This window comes from Vombatus ursinus, unplaced genomic scaffold (genome assembly GCF_900497805.2).
Source record: "Vombatus ursinus unplaced genomic scaffold, bare-nosed wombat genome assembly UNPS02014735.1, whole genome shotgun sequence".
In the NCBI taxonomy this organism is placed as follows: domain Eukaryota; kingdom Metazoa; phylum Chordata; class Mammalia; order Diprotodontia; family Vombatidae; genus Vombatus; species Vombatus ursinus.
In genome coordinates this window covers 2844774-2859694 of record NW_020954513.1, presented here as the reverse complement: position 1 = coordinate 2859694, position 14921 = coordinate 2844774, and the positions used below count along the sequence as shown (strand labels likewise).

Below are 14921 nucleotides of genomic sequence, written 5' to 3'. Positions count from 1 at the left end.
GTGTGTGTGTGTGTGTGTGTGTGTGTGTGTGTGTGTGTGTGTGTACCTGGTATATGTATGTGGTGTATATACATGATGTGGTGTGTGTGTGTGTGTGTGTGCGTGTGTGTGTGACATCGAGCAAGTCATTTCCCCTCTCTCAGCCTCAGTTTCCTCATATGACAAATGGGGATAATGCTATTTTCCTTACCTAACTCCAAGGGTGGGTATAAAGGATGAGGTACACACTTTGAACCATAAAGCCCTATCGAACATAAGCTGCTGTTATTCTTATCATGAGCCCTTTAGTACTGGGTTCGATCCCCAGGCGTCCAGCAATGAGATACTCAGCAAAAAATTTCAGTGGAGTTTGTGCAACAAGAGAGTGATTTACATTTCACAGCTAAGTCACCTCCACCTTGTCTCCAGGGCCCATTTGGAAGGGTTAATGATTTTCAGAATTTTCTTTTCTTTTTTTTTCTGGTGATCATTTTAGGAACTTTTTTTTTTTTAGTGAATTGGTAACCCAGTATAGTGAAGCCATCCGCAGCATAAATCCTTGAAATCTAGTAGATGTGCCTTGTGAAATCAGTTTGCATCCTGGAAGAAGTCACTCTTTATCACGTACATACCTGTATGTACATGTATGTACAGGCATACCCTGTCTAGTGTGGTTCCAGGAGACAGCTGTTTCCATAGCTACCCTGCATGGGCCATTTGGGGCGTATGAGTCCTCGGCCTACAGAGTGTGCCCAGATTCCTCTTTTGACAGACAGTGGGAGGTAATTTGTTGGTCTGAATGAGGTAAACCAATGGGATGGAACCTTATTTGTAAGCTAGGAAAAGCTTCTGCATGCCCTGTTAGTGTTCAGTGGCATCCTGTCCACTCTCTAAAATGTGGCAAAATCCCTAGGGCCATTCACTGCCTACTCTAGGAAGTCACCTTGACTCACCTGCTTTCCTGTTCCCATTGAGACTGAGCCAGGAGTAGGACTCTTGGAGATTGTCCAGAAAAGTGGGACTTCTCCTGGCCCTTCAGTATTTCCCTGAGTTCCTTCAGGTTTCCAGGCCCCCAGGCATGGAGCTATCTAGGGAAACATTTGTCTCAAGCCCAGGGGTTCCTAATCTGGGGGTCCATGAACTTGTTTAATATTTTGATAACTTTATTTCAATATAACTGGTTTCTTTGGTAATTCTATGTAATTGATTTTCTGCATGTAAAAACATTATTCCAAGAGGGGATCTGTAGGCTTCACCAGATTGCCTAAGGGGTCCAGGACACAAAAAAAGGTTAAGAACCCATGCTTGAGGGAGACCAGGAGAGAGATTACTAAGCACTGGAAAGAGCTGAAGAAAATGTTCTTAAAATCCGGGCTTGAGTAATAGGGGTCGGTCAAAAAGTTAGGAAAGCAGGGTCCTAAGAGCGAAGAGACTGTCCACTTCCACATTGCTATGAGCTGCTTTCACACTCAAAGAATAAGAGCTATCCCACGCAGATGTAGTATTTTACAGTACAAGTGTGTTTCATGTCAGAACTGGAAGGGAACTCAGAGGAGATTTATTTCTGTGCTCTCATTTTACGGATGAGAACACTGAGGCTCAGAGAGAGGAAGGAGTGTGCCCAAGGTCACCCAGCAAGTTGGTGGCAGAGCCAGGATTATAACCTGATCTGACTCAATTAAATGGGTTTTTTTTCCCCAAAGGACCTTCTTGAATATAGAGGCAGTGTTGCATGGTGGATAGAGCCAGCCTTGGAGTCAGGAAGCCCTGGGTTCAAATCCACTTTCTGACTTAGACTGGCTGTGTGACCCTGGGCAAGCCTCTTCCCCTCTCAGTGTTCTAAGCAGCTCTAAGCCTAGACATTGGTCCAGGAGGTCCCGAGCTGCATTGGGGGAGGGAGTTTCTTGATCTGGGAGTTCCCTGGGTCGATGAAATCCCAGGTCCAGGCCCCATCCCTTTGCTGTGTATGATCTCATTTCATCAGTTGCCCTGTGAGGTTGGTAGGTCCAGGGTAGTTATCCCCATTTTACTAATGGGGAGGCAGAAGCTCAGAGCAGCTGAACTCACCTGCGCTCACACAACTCCAGAATGAGAGCTAAGCCACTCGCCTGCTTTGAGACCAGGCAGGCGTGGCCCTTCTACTACCCGAAGTTCAGGAGAGTAGGCCGGGGTGGCTACGGCTCTCTCCTCTAGGCTGTGAGGCTTGGGTTCAGGTAAGGTGGACTTTGAACACCCAGATGTTTGCTGGTAGGTTGGCAGGAGGGACTGTGACCCCGAGCCTACCACCATCCCTACCTGTCTCCTCTCTGCCCTCTAACCTGCATGATGTTTTGATTGCCCCCTCCCTGCCTCACTCCCATCTTCATCAGTTCTCACTGTTTTACAGTTAACTCTGCTGTTTGCTGCATGCTGCGTGAGCTCGAGGGCCCTGGTAAGATTCCGTGATTCATTAATTCAATAGACCTGGCAGTGGGTTCTGGGGTACTTCCCTCCTCCATTTAAAAAAAAAAAAAAGAGCCATCCTCCTGGTTGTCTTGGACTTTCCCGGAATGAAAAAGTAGCCTGATGGAGCTACAGGTCTGAGAGGGGCTCCCCCTTGGCACAAGCCGGTATCCTCATGGCTGCCGAACATGGGAAATTCACAAAGGGAAAATGTTTAGACTTTGGTGTCCCGGAAGCAAGACCCCATCATCTACCATCGGGCCACCCTAAAGACAAATTCCTATCAGCCATTCAGAAGGTATTGACCGAGCCCCTTCTCTATGCCCTGTTCTATGCTAGGTGCCATGAGGATACAGGTTTGACTGGTGAGCCTTTCTGAGCTTGGCAAGAATAGGCCCAGGTAGCTTGGGGCGGGGGGGTGCACACTAATCTTTCTTCCAGTTCCTGTGGCCTTTGGGAGCTTAGCCAACCAGTGAGTGGCATCCTACAACTCTTGGAGTCCCGGTTCAGTGTTTGGAGTATAAATCCTGGGCTTCCCCAAGCTCCAAGTCCTGAAAGGCCTCCTTGCACCCTTTGATTAATTCCAAAATAGACCAGTCTCCTCTTCTGCCTTTCAACGCAGCATCTTCTTGAGCACTAGTGTTTGGAATTCTCCAGCTGCTTTAGAGAGATGCTTCTCAGGTCAGAACAGGCCTCAAAGGAAGATGAAAAACCAGCTCTCTTTGGTTCTCAGGTCAAGGCCTGTCCTCTCTGTAGCCTGGTTGGGGGTTGGTGGGGAGTGGAGGGGAGAGGGAATGCCCAGAGATGGAAGGGAGCCCCCTCTACTCAGCTGCATATCGGGTTTATTGGAGCTCAAGAAACCCTCGGACTATTTATTCATCCATTTATTGAGCACTCATTGCATTCAGGGTCATGAACCCAACTCTGTGGGGAAAGCCAGAGTCATTAGGAGATACAGGCCCTACCAGTGAAGAAGTTGTGTAGATGGAGGCAGTGTTGGCAGTGGCCAAGCCCGCTCCTGTGGCTGGCATGCTGGTGCTTTCATCAGGCAGGTGGCATTGCTGCTGAGCAGCCCAAGTGGTGGGAGCAGCCCAGGAGTCACCAGATGAGGATATGCTAAGGCCTGGCTTGAAAGGTCAATCACCTCCTGGTACCTTGCGACATCAAACAGAGACAATCATTTCAGCAGGTACCCTTCTCACTTGCCTGAGTGTGGCCTCATCAACCCTTCTGAAAGCCTAGGGAAGAGGCAAGAATTTCAAAGTGGGAGAGGGGAGCTTTACTCTAGTGTCTCCCTGCTCCTTTGTGTAATTTAATCAAACCTCATTTCACTGGAGTATTTATGGAATGGGGTATTCTGGGTGATGAAAAAACTGACTAATTATCCAGAAAAAAGAAATTTTCCCCTCTTGAAACTTGGTCTCACTCTCAGTGCCTAGTACAGTAGTCTCTTGGTGGGTGCTTAAATGAATGTTTAAGTTGAATGGAAAGTTTTTTCTAAAATGTCTAAGTCTACTTTCCTGCCTTAGTAAATACAGTATGGCAACCCTTACTGAGTTCGGGTTTCCTAATACTACTCACTCTCAATTTCCATAGCACTTTAGGGATCCTTCACAACCTCTCTGTGAGATGGGTACTACAAATATTATATTCCCATTTTGCTGTTGAGGAAACTGAGTTTTCGAACAGGGAAGTGGCTTGCCCAAGGCCACACAGTAGTGAGTGACAGATCTGGGATTTGACTCCAAATCCAGGGCCCAGTTCACCTCTCAACGAAGTCCTTGGTGTCATTGTTCTGAGAGCACCTGTTCATGACCCAGTCCTAGAGATGGAGCTGAGTGTGGCGAGAGTCCAAGCCAGGCCCTGGATGATGTTCTCAGTCCTAAATCCCTGAACTGCCGATCTTGGGCTTGGCTCTTCCTAATGAAAGGGAAGAGGAGCAAAAAAGCGACCCACTCAGCTGGGTTCCACATAAGCAAAGTTTCACTGCACTTGGCTAGCCACTGATGCGGTTAGGGTTCTCGGAGCAAATCCTCTTCTGGCCACCATTGGAAATAACCCCAGGCAAACTAGTATCAAATTATAGCTCATTAAGTCAGTTTTGCTGTAACTGGAAGCCAAACCAAACCCCAATTCATTGGAAACTTTGGCCTTTTTTCCCAGGTTTTGGGAGATTATGTTGGTGACCAACCCCTGCATCCTTCCTGGGGCCTGTGGTCAGTCGACCCCGACAACACTCTCTGCCACGGGCTTAGCACAAAGCTTTCCCCTCCTGCTGCCACCTGCTCCCAGGATGGCTTGAGGGACCCCTTCCTTGGTCCGAGGTGCAGTTGTGTGCCAGGTTTACCATCAAAGAGAGTCCCTTTGCTCCCAGCAAGTTCATACCTGCAGCCAGGACTGGTCTCTCATAGCTCCTTCGTCCTGGCAGGCTACCTGCACATTTTTTTGAAAGTAACATCTTGTGTAGGGTAGCAAGGTGGCACGGTGTCCCAGTGTCAGGCCTGGAGTCAGAAATTCAAATCTGCCCTGAGCCACTTACTAGCTGTGTGACCCTGGGCAAGTCACTTCACCCTGCTTGCCTCAGTTTCCTCATCTGTAAAATGGGCTGGAGAAGGAAATGGCAAACCACTCCAGTATCTTTGCCAAGAAAACCCCAAATGAGGTCACAGAGAGTCGTACACGACTGAAACGACTGAACGACAACAACAAAATCTTGTACCCCACTGGATCCTCACAACAATGCTCTGGAGCTGATAGGGGGAGCAGTCATCATCCTCTTTGGCCCCCCACCTTTACAAAAAATCAGATAGAGAAACTATGGCTCTGAGATGCTGGACAGCTTAATCCGATTCTCTCTCCTGTACTGTATAAAGTGCCAGGAGTCCGAAAATACCTGGGTTCTAATCCTGGCCGACACCGGCAAGCTGTGTCTTGACTGACATTCGATAAGACTCTATTCTTCTTTGAGCCTCAGCTTCCTGATCTATAAAACCTCCCAGGATTGTTGTATACAAAGTGCTTACTTAGTGAGCCTTAAAGCTCTAGAAAAATGAGTTGTTATTGCTGAGTAAGCCTAATGAATATATCCATTTACAGTTATCGCACTTACATACATATCTGAGATTTGTCCCTAAAATTGCTAATAATTTGAGTTTAAAAGACTGGAGAAACTCCTTAGCTGACTGAGATCCACAGTGTCGGGGACTCGGGGGTGGGGGTGGGGAAGGGCAGTGTAGCCCATGGGAAAGAGCTAGGAAACCAGGAGCCCTGGGCTCCAGGCCTGGCATAGTCATTTGCTTTCTCTGGGACTCATCTGTTAGATGGGGATGGGGGTGCCTGCCCTGCCTATCTACCAGGACTTTGCAGCTCAGATAAGATGAAATTTGTTTCAAAGCTTCAAGCACTATCTGTGCTATTCTTCTGGCTATTCTGGTATCTCTGTTCAGGGCCCCCAGGATACTGCAGTAGCTTCTCCACCTAGGGCAGAAGGCAGGGAACTTCAGTTACCAAAGCTTCTTCCCAAAGCATCAAGCACTAAAAAGAAATGCAACTCTAAGTAATTAAAAAAAAAACAATAAAAAACAAAAACTAACAGTGGGACCATAGAACTGATCACGAAAGCTCCCTCCCTTCTCACAGCAGAGAGGCAAGGGATGACCAGGCCAGAATGGTGTATACCTTGTCAGATCCAATTGCTTTATCAGATATTTTTGTTTAATTATTTTTGCTACAAGAGAGGGCTCAGTTTGGGGGTGGGCAGCCAAGAAAGGTCTGTGCTGTAAACACAAAAAGCATCTAGAAAACTTTTCTTTCTTTTCTTTTTTCTTTAAAAAAAAAAAAGAAAAAGAAAAAGCAGTGGCTAGAGGGGCCTCCCCCAAGCAGACAAGGAGGCTTAGGGGAAAATCTGAACTTTCTGATTTTCCCAGTAAGAAGGGAGATATGGGGGCCCGCAGCACCTAGACACTCAGCCGTGGCCTCCCGAGAAATTGTCCAGCCTCCTTATTGTGAAGTGGGGTAGTGAGTTTCAGGCCCAGTGCTCAGGAAGAAGGGAAAATAATGGGGGGAGGGGTTTAAATGATGCTGCAGGCTCATTCTGGGGCTGCTGAGGGGGAAGTGTGCATATGTGTATGAGGGTTACTAAAAACTCGGTCTCAGTAACTCGTTCAGTAAAACTGCCTACATTTGTTTATTCATTAGGCACTTTGAAAATGTTCTCCCCCCCTTCCCCCCGAAATGGAACTTTCAGTTTGGACTTCCGGTAGACCTAGCCTTCCTGGAGGCTGCCCCTCCCCAGAGTCACGTGCCACTTAGTGAACCATCCCTTCTTTTCCTTTCTGTATAGGGAGGGTTATAGAATTCTATAGATTCTGAAGAGTATACTTAACATCTGCTAAAGAACTCTGGAATTTCTGAGTTAGGAGGGGTCTAAAAAACCATCTAGACCAACAGATACCTAAACAAGAATGCCCTTCACAGCACCCCGCCCCCCAAGAAGGGAGTGATATCCAGCTTTTGCTTGAAGATTTCTAAGAAAGGGGAACCCCAACTGAACAAGCCCTCTTCCATGTGACATCCCTTAAGATACTTGAAAACAGTTAATAGTATTCCACGCCCCTCCCCCAGTCTTCCCTAGGTTAAATGTCCAGTTCTTAAATGGCATTAAATCAAGACCTTACGCTCTCCAGTTCATCCGTGTCCTGCCTAAAATGTGGCACCCTGCATGAAACAGCATCTTCTTCATGCAGACTAAGAACCTGGTGCTTTTCTTGGTGCTATATCACACTGTCGATCCTTACTAAGATTGCAGTCTACTACCTGCCCCCATCCTTTTCACCAGAACTCGTGTCTAGCCAAGGGTCCCCTCTCTTGTCCCTGTGAAGTTTATTTTTTTTTTTAGGCAGTTGGGGTTAAGTGACTTGCCCAGGGTCACACAGCTAGTAAGTGTCAAGTGATTGGTCTGAGGCCGGATTTGAACTCAGATCCTCCTGACTTCAGGGCCGGTGCTCTGTCCACTGCACCACCTAGCTGCCCTGAAGTTTATTTTTTTTTTCATCCAGGTGTAAGAATTTATACTTGTTCTATTTCATGTTATCTGCTATTAGCCTGTCACGGTCTCTTGGAATTCTGACTCTGTCACACTATCCCTCAGTTAGCTAGCCCTCCCAGGTTTATATCATCAGCTAAGGGGATGTCCAGGCCAACTCTGCGCTTATGCTGATTGTTGATACAAATGTTCACCAACACAGAGCCAGGCACAGAGGCCTACTAGCTTCTAGCCCACATTGTTCCATCTTGTCCAGAGGACTAGCATGAGGCTGTGTCACGCTGTAGAGCACTCTTCCATTCTATGGATGAGTCTATGTTCCTGTTAGAGACGGAAATTTCTTCTGTTTTTTTCATCCCCTTAGACCGTTGTCCATGTTCATCCAGATCAGGTGACTCAAGCTCCTTGAGAGTTACTGGGAAGGCTCTTCCTGTTCCCTTATTTAGAAGCTTCCTTTTAGCATTTTTTCTCCTGTCTCTTCCAGACCAAAGACATTCTCCTTAGCAGAGAAAATCAAAGCCCCTTCCAAGAAAAGAGTTGAGTGACATCTTCTCTCAGTCATCAGTCAGCATCTCCCACACCCTGAGCAGCCATTCTGACTCATGTTTGATCTTCCTGTTTTCCCCAGTATATCTTTTAAGATGCACACAGGTCCACATACATGTATACATGCACACATACACATGGACATACATACTGTGAACTTATATATGTACCATACACGCAGACATACTTATAGATACACAAATACATACATGTAGTTATACACATGTAATGCACGCACCTACATATACACGTGTGCATGTACACTGCCATATACATGGTGAACATGCATGTGCACACACACATCTATATATACAGACACACATGTACATATGCATTGCGTGCATATGCTATGCATGTACACAAGCATGCACACATACAAACTCATATGTGCACATATAGTACATATATACAAGCATGCACATGTGTACATATGCATATGCACATGTATACCGTACATATACATACAAACCCCTGTTTACCATCCTTAACTTTCCTTGCTACCCTCATTTTCTTCTGTGTTTTAGTCCTCCTGACGCTGTTTTGGCCAGACTGTGCAAGGCTTTTGAATTCATCTTCCATTTTCTCCCCTTGCTTCCATCCTTAGTCCACGGGGTTGTAAAACTTCTGTTGGTTGGGGAGTTCCCTTTGTATCCAAAGTGATCTCTCTGGACCGGAGGTGTCAGATAAGTGGTAGCCCACCAGCCCAGCCAACTTAAATTGCCATTGGGAAGTATTTAACAAAAGAAATAAAAATACAGTAGAACATAGATAATGTGAATATGTGGTTTTCTAAGTCAGTATCCAGCCAGCAGATATCCTTGTATGTGGTTTAGTGGCCCTTGTTTCTATGTGAGTTTGTCACCAATGGTGGAGACAGCTCCCCCTTTTCCTCATCAGAATTGTTTCTCTTTGTGTCTGCAGAATTCCATTTTTGAGGACTTCCCATCCCTCTTGGGCTTACTGCTCCTGCAGATTGTAAGGCATGGATGGGGTCCTACCTAGCTTTCCTCTGACTCTTTTATAACTGACTTCCACCAAATCTAAGCTATGGGCCAGGCTCTGCAGGCCCAGCTTTCCTCTCTTCTCTGTCACAAACTCTAGCACCGAATGGACACTTCTCCCCAGAGTTCTCATCATTTTCACGACAACAAGAAGTCCTTTCTGTTGGTGAGACTCACACCCACAAGAGAATTTACCTTCGTTGCTTGCTTGACCTTTGGAAGGATGAAATGATCACTAAGGCAACTCGGGAAATTCTTGTGACTTTGCCTTTCCTAGTCATTTCCCTGCCTCTACCCTAGGCTGGTTCTGGGTTCTGTTTGTGTTCAATCTCCTAAATTTCCCTAGTTCTTCTTTGTCCAGGCAGCCTGTAGTATATACTCTGATGTTAATATCACTTCTGTTCCTGCCTCAGTTGCTCATAACTCGACTTGCCACCATGTTTCCCTTACTATGGTTACTGTATTTCTTCATGAGTATATCTTCATAATATACAATGCTCCTAGCCTGGTTCTTTGAGATAAAGTAGATATAGCCATATTCCTGGTATGGTTCTTATTCTACCAATCTGCATGATACTCACGAGGTCCCATTTGTCTCCTTGCACCAGGACCTCTTGTTCATCTTGCAAGACCCCAGGCAAATCTATTCTTACCAAGTCTTGTCAGGTGTATTCTATCCCTGCCTCGACCCTGTCATTCCTATATTTAAGCCATGGGCCACAGTGCAAATCACCATTCTCAGACAGCATATTCTCAAACAGCAATTCACTTCCCAAATCCGCTTGCCTTCACTGGACAGCCATGATTTAAAAAAAAAAAATTGAATTTAATTAAAAAAAAAACCCACCCATCCCCACCATCTGCATTCCTTAGGTGTTCGTTTTCTTACTTAAGACTTCTGATCTTTAGCCACACTTTCTAGGTTCCGTCTGGCGGTGTCATTTGTACCCATATGAATCACCAAAAGTGGGTAGTAGTCATCTGGTTTGACAGGTTTGGGGAGGTCTGTCACATCTTGGATACAGCGAACCTCTGTGTTGCCATCAGCCAGCTGGGTGTCACTCCCAGAAGACTGGCTCCTATCATTTTCCTCCCATCTGATGCTAGTCACCTCCTAGAGGTTTGAATTTGCCATTGCTGGGTATGACCACTCTCCTCCAACTCATAACGATGCAATCCTGTCCTCAGGCTCCAGGCCACTCCTTATATGCCCCATCTAGGTCTGAGAGCAGTGTCTCCAGACCTTGCCATTCACTGGAGCTCCCACTCTGCTAACAGTCACAAAAGCAGCACTTCAGATGTTTTCTGGCATCGACAACACATGCATAAAAAGTGTTCTCAGATGTCTTCTCTTACCGCGCGTTCTCCCCTAGAAGGCTGCCTGCCTCCCTTGCCTCCCCCTAGTTCTGACTTGGCTCCAGACTCTTCTGCCTAATTGAATAATTCTCTAACTTGCTTATTCACTAGGGACCGTGACTTCTATGGTTTTTACCCGCTGCTTTGAGGACTTTCGATAAATTCATTCATCTCCTCATTAACCCGACTCCTTTACCCATTTTCAGTCCTGAGTCCCTCTACATGAATGTCACATAACTACTCTTGTGAAATATCTACCACTATGACCCTCGCCTGTCACATGTGTTCTCATGGCCTTGTTGCGAGACTCAGCAGGATACCAAGGAAGGTCCCTTTGGTAATTCCAATAATAACCCCCTCGTCTGAAAGGCCAAATTCCAGGCTTTGGCAGGCCATGTGAAAGAAGGGCCTGTGGTGTATCCAATTGCCCCATTTCTCTAAATTGCAGGTTGAAAGTTGGGTTTATCTTGGGAGCATGGTGAATTTATGGATACCAGAGCACTTCCCTCCTCAGCCGGGATAGGAGGGAAAGGACAACTTTCTCTTCTGTGAGCTCCAAAGGGGATGTTATTACGTTCCTATGGAGCCCAGAGGGAGAATGGCTTCATGTTATCAATAGTAACAAGTAGACTGATAAGACTTCTCTCTTTGGAGATGTTGGACCACTTTGCTTATGATGGCCCGAAAGGCCTAGCCAGGGCCAGGGGTGGCAGTTCCCTTCTGCAGACTCAAAAACTGACCTCACAAAGTATTGAGGTGTTCAAGTCTGCGCTGGTGACTCTTTATCACCTCGTCATTTATTTTCTTGACAAATCATTGTCGATTTTAAAATGTCAAGCACATGAAACACAAAGTGCCCAGAGCAAATAGCAGTGTCTACTGGAGGTACAAAGCATGATTTAGACATAAAGGATGATACCATAAGGAGATCAATGAATCATTTACCTGTCAGATCTACGGAGAAGGGAAGAATTTATGACCAAACAAGAGATAGAGAACATTACGAAATGCAAAATGGATAATTTTGATTACATTACATTAAACAGGTTTTGCCCAAACAAAACCAATGCAAGATTAGAAGGAAAGCAGAAACCCAAGAAACGATTTTTACGGCAAGTGTTTCTGATAAAGGCTTCGTTTCTCTAATATATAGAGAACTGAGTCAAATTTATAAGAATACAAGTCATTCCCCAGTAGGTAAATGGTCAAAGGAGATGAATAGGCAGTTCTCAGATGAAGAAATTAAAGCTATCTATAGTCATATGAAGAAATATTGGAGATACAAAGGAAGGTCCTGAACTTGACCTCTGGCCAAAAATTTGGATTTTTTAAAAAACGTTAACAACCTGAGACTTATTTTCAAATGGCTCCCACATAATAGGGGTTCAAGACTTTTTTTTTTTAAAAAAATGAGCAGCCCATTTCCGCATAAGAAGGGTATAGCCAGTTTTTAGGTGTGCCGGGCAGCGTCTGAGTTTGGAAGAATCTTTGGGGATGGAAAGACAAGGAGTCCTGTGGCAATGATGTTGTAGCTAACATGCCGTCTTTTTGACCTTCCTTTGCAGTAACCCGTGGCTGTGTACGGAATAGTTTTCCCTGCTACAGCTGGAATGGACCCACACTTGGCCTTTTAAGCTGAGGTTCCCTCTTTGAGAGCTTCTTCTAGCATGCCAGCTATGTGCCCCCTCCCCCCGCAATAATCAGCCCCTCCCTTTACCACTGTCAGCCCCCTCCCCCATCCCATAGCCTGGGTCACCTTCTGTAGTGCAGCCAATAGTTTCCACTTTTCATTTATTTAGTTCATACACAGGCGTATGGATTTGCTTTGAGTTTTTAGTGGGGAGTTGGGGGAGTCCCCCTTAGCCTTTAGGACAATTAGTATTAGCGGATTTTTCCCTAAAAGCTAGGGAAAAGTGAAAATCAGATACCAGTAGACATTTCCCTTTTTTGTCAACCAAATGCCAATGCTGTTTGGGCATAGTGTAGTCACCGGGGAGTTGAAATATCTTCACCTTGATTGGCCAATGGGCCAATGGTCTGTGGGCAAAGATCCTTCAAATGGCTCCAGTAAATACCTAGTGGTGCTCCCCTCCCAAACAGCCAAATACTTGGCCATCTTTGTGGCTTCTGGTCCCAGGGAAATTGTATTGTTCCTCCATTTGACATAGAAAATCTCTACTCTTCCTAATATCCCCAAGTAAACCTAGGGGAGTATGTTCTGCAATAATGACTCCCACGGACGGTTGACTATTTGCATTAAAAAAGAAAATCTCCCTGTAGGGTAGTGAGCTGGAGAGAATTATTCTCATTTGGTTCTTGCCTGGACCTTAGAAGGGAAGAATCCCTCATTTACTGCTGTGCTGGTTGAGATCCAGAGATTTGTCCTGGGGCTCTCAGATAGAAAGTATTTGAGCTGGGATTTGAACCCAGGTCCTTTGACTCCAAAGTCAGCATTCTTTCCACCATATCAAACTGCATCTCCTCTGGATATATGATTTACACAGCAGTAGTAGAACCCAACTGACTTGTTTTCTAGCCCCATCTCTTTCACTTAACTATCTGTGTGATCCTGGTCAAATCCCTTTCCCTTTGTGAGCCTCGGTTTCCCCATCTGTCACATGAGATCATTGGACTGGATGACTTCTAGAGTCCCTTCTAGCTCGGACATTCTTTGATCCTGTGAAGTCCCTTTCCCTCCCAGGACCTTTGTTTGCTTCTCCATAAAACAGGGTCCTTTGCCTTTGCCACGCTTCTGAGAACGGACAACCTTATTCAGAACTCCATTTTCTTGTCAATACCCAACCTCTCTGTAGAATTTTTCATAAATTCCCTAGTCATCATAGAACCAAAGACTGTCAGAGCTGAAAGGGGGCCTTAGTGTCTATATAGGCCAACCCCCACTCATTTTACAGATGGGGGTGGATATCCAGTGTCAGGGGGCCCCTGGTGTTTCCAGTGAGCACTGGGGAGAATAGAAGATGCTCTTCCCTTTCCCCTTATAACCCATGTGTGAAAGTAAATTCTGACCCAAGCTATTAAACTATTGATGAACACATTTACTTTCTCAGGTAACCAAATATTACTGTAAAGACAAAAGGAATGTCTTTTTTCCTTTAGAAAGCTTTCTAAATTTTGATTGTTGCTATGATATAAAGCAAAAGGCGGCCCTAAGAGTTTGCCTTTAGGGCACACCTCCTCATGGCCAGTGCTTTTCTGCGTGTACCTTGGACAGCTCCCCCACCCCAAATGGAGCCAAGAAGTTGGCTCTTGTGTTGCCAACCATTGCTTGAGATCATTTTGATATTAAATGCTGATTTGAAAAAAGGTGCTTGCATGTTCTAATTAAAACAAACTGATTTTCACTTGAGTGTGGTCTTCTTACAAGCCCCTTTCAGCAGATTTCCTGGGGCTCTGGAGAGCCCTGACTTCCAGAGTCCAACAATCATGGTGCACTGGGATCTTCTCCTCTCACCCTCCCCCACTTCCTTGCTTTTAATGCACTTCTTTGGCTAATTTCATGTTTTCTTTCTCTCTCTTTCTCTGCCTCTCTAGCTTTTTTTAATCTTGTCTTCAGCAGCTGCACTAAGTGGAAAGGAGAAGACTGCCACTGTAGAAGAGTTAGGGTCCTATATTGTCTCACAACACAGCCCCAGTGTCCCCCCTCCCACAAATATTGCCAATGGTCATGTGTCCCTAAGCCGGGCAAGAGGCCATCTTCTGATATGCAAGTGCCTTGTCATTACCCAACAAGGCACGAGAGAACCAGCTTTGATGGGGACCAAACGTCAGTCATGCAGAGACAGCTGCAGCACTCACCCAGCCTCAGCCCAATGCCAGCCTTGCCCACCTTGTAAGTGCCCAGAGGCAACAAAGGGTCAATCTGAGACCAGGTCAGGGTCTCAGAGACCACATGGGCCAATTGGGCTCATGGCCAATCTGAGACCACACATGGGTGTGGTAGAAGTGGGTTGGTTTGGGTTGGATTTTTTTTTTAAGCCAGTTCGAGGGTTTCTGTCTTCGGCCGATATCCTACATTCTTAAACACAGAAGAGAAATTCAAGAGACATCATCTGTCCTTCAACAAGTGAGGAAAAATGGATCTACCAGCTAAACCCAGGTGGCGGGAGAGACAGGAGGGTGCAATCAAGTAGGTGTAAGGATAACCCTTTAATACAAGCTTCTGGACCCTTTGGGATCCTAAGAGAGGGTTTCTGCTCAGACCAGGAGCCAGGAGGAAGAGCTAGCCATATGTGGTCAATCTGTCCTGAATTCTTGGATTCACTTACACCTAGATGACACGTGCTCTTAGTTTCTCTCATGCATCCCCACCCCCACCCTTTGCCACTGTTCTGCTGTCTCTTGAGGGACTCCCCCCCTCTGCATGTTTTTCAGGCTCTTCCTTGTCCTTCTCTTCTCCTTTGCCCTTTTTGCTCAAAGGTGTCACTGCTCAAAGGGCCCTCAATGGCCAAAAGAAACACCTCCGAACCAGCACTGTTTAGCTCAAAGCCTTTCTACAATCCATGTCAATTTTCAATAAAATAAAATGTGCAAAA

The 14921-nt window shown here is 45.8% G+C and overlaps 1 protein-coding gene across 5 annotated transcripts in view; it reads left to right on the top strand.

Annotated features, from left to right (window-relative positions):
* Positions 1-14921, top strand: part of SEPT6 (septin 6) — a 59625-nt gene extending 44704 nt beyond the window's left edge. For 2 of the 5 annotated variants that reach the window (XM_027861391.1, XM_027861387.1), the window contains one exon: positions 11934-13730. In XM_027861391.1, the coding sequence (XP_027717192.1) occupies positions 11934-11958 (25 nt within the window). In that variant the 3' untranslated portion in view covers positions 11959-13730. Of the gene's footprint in view, positions 1-2365; positions 2411-11933; positions 13731-13920 lie in introns of those variants that run through there. The other 3 variants (XM_027861390.1, XM_027861389.1, XM_027861388.1) reach the window with 3 other exon arrangements.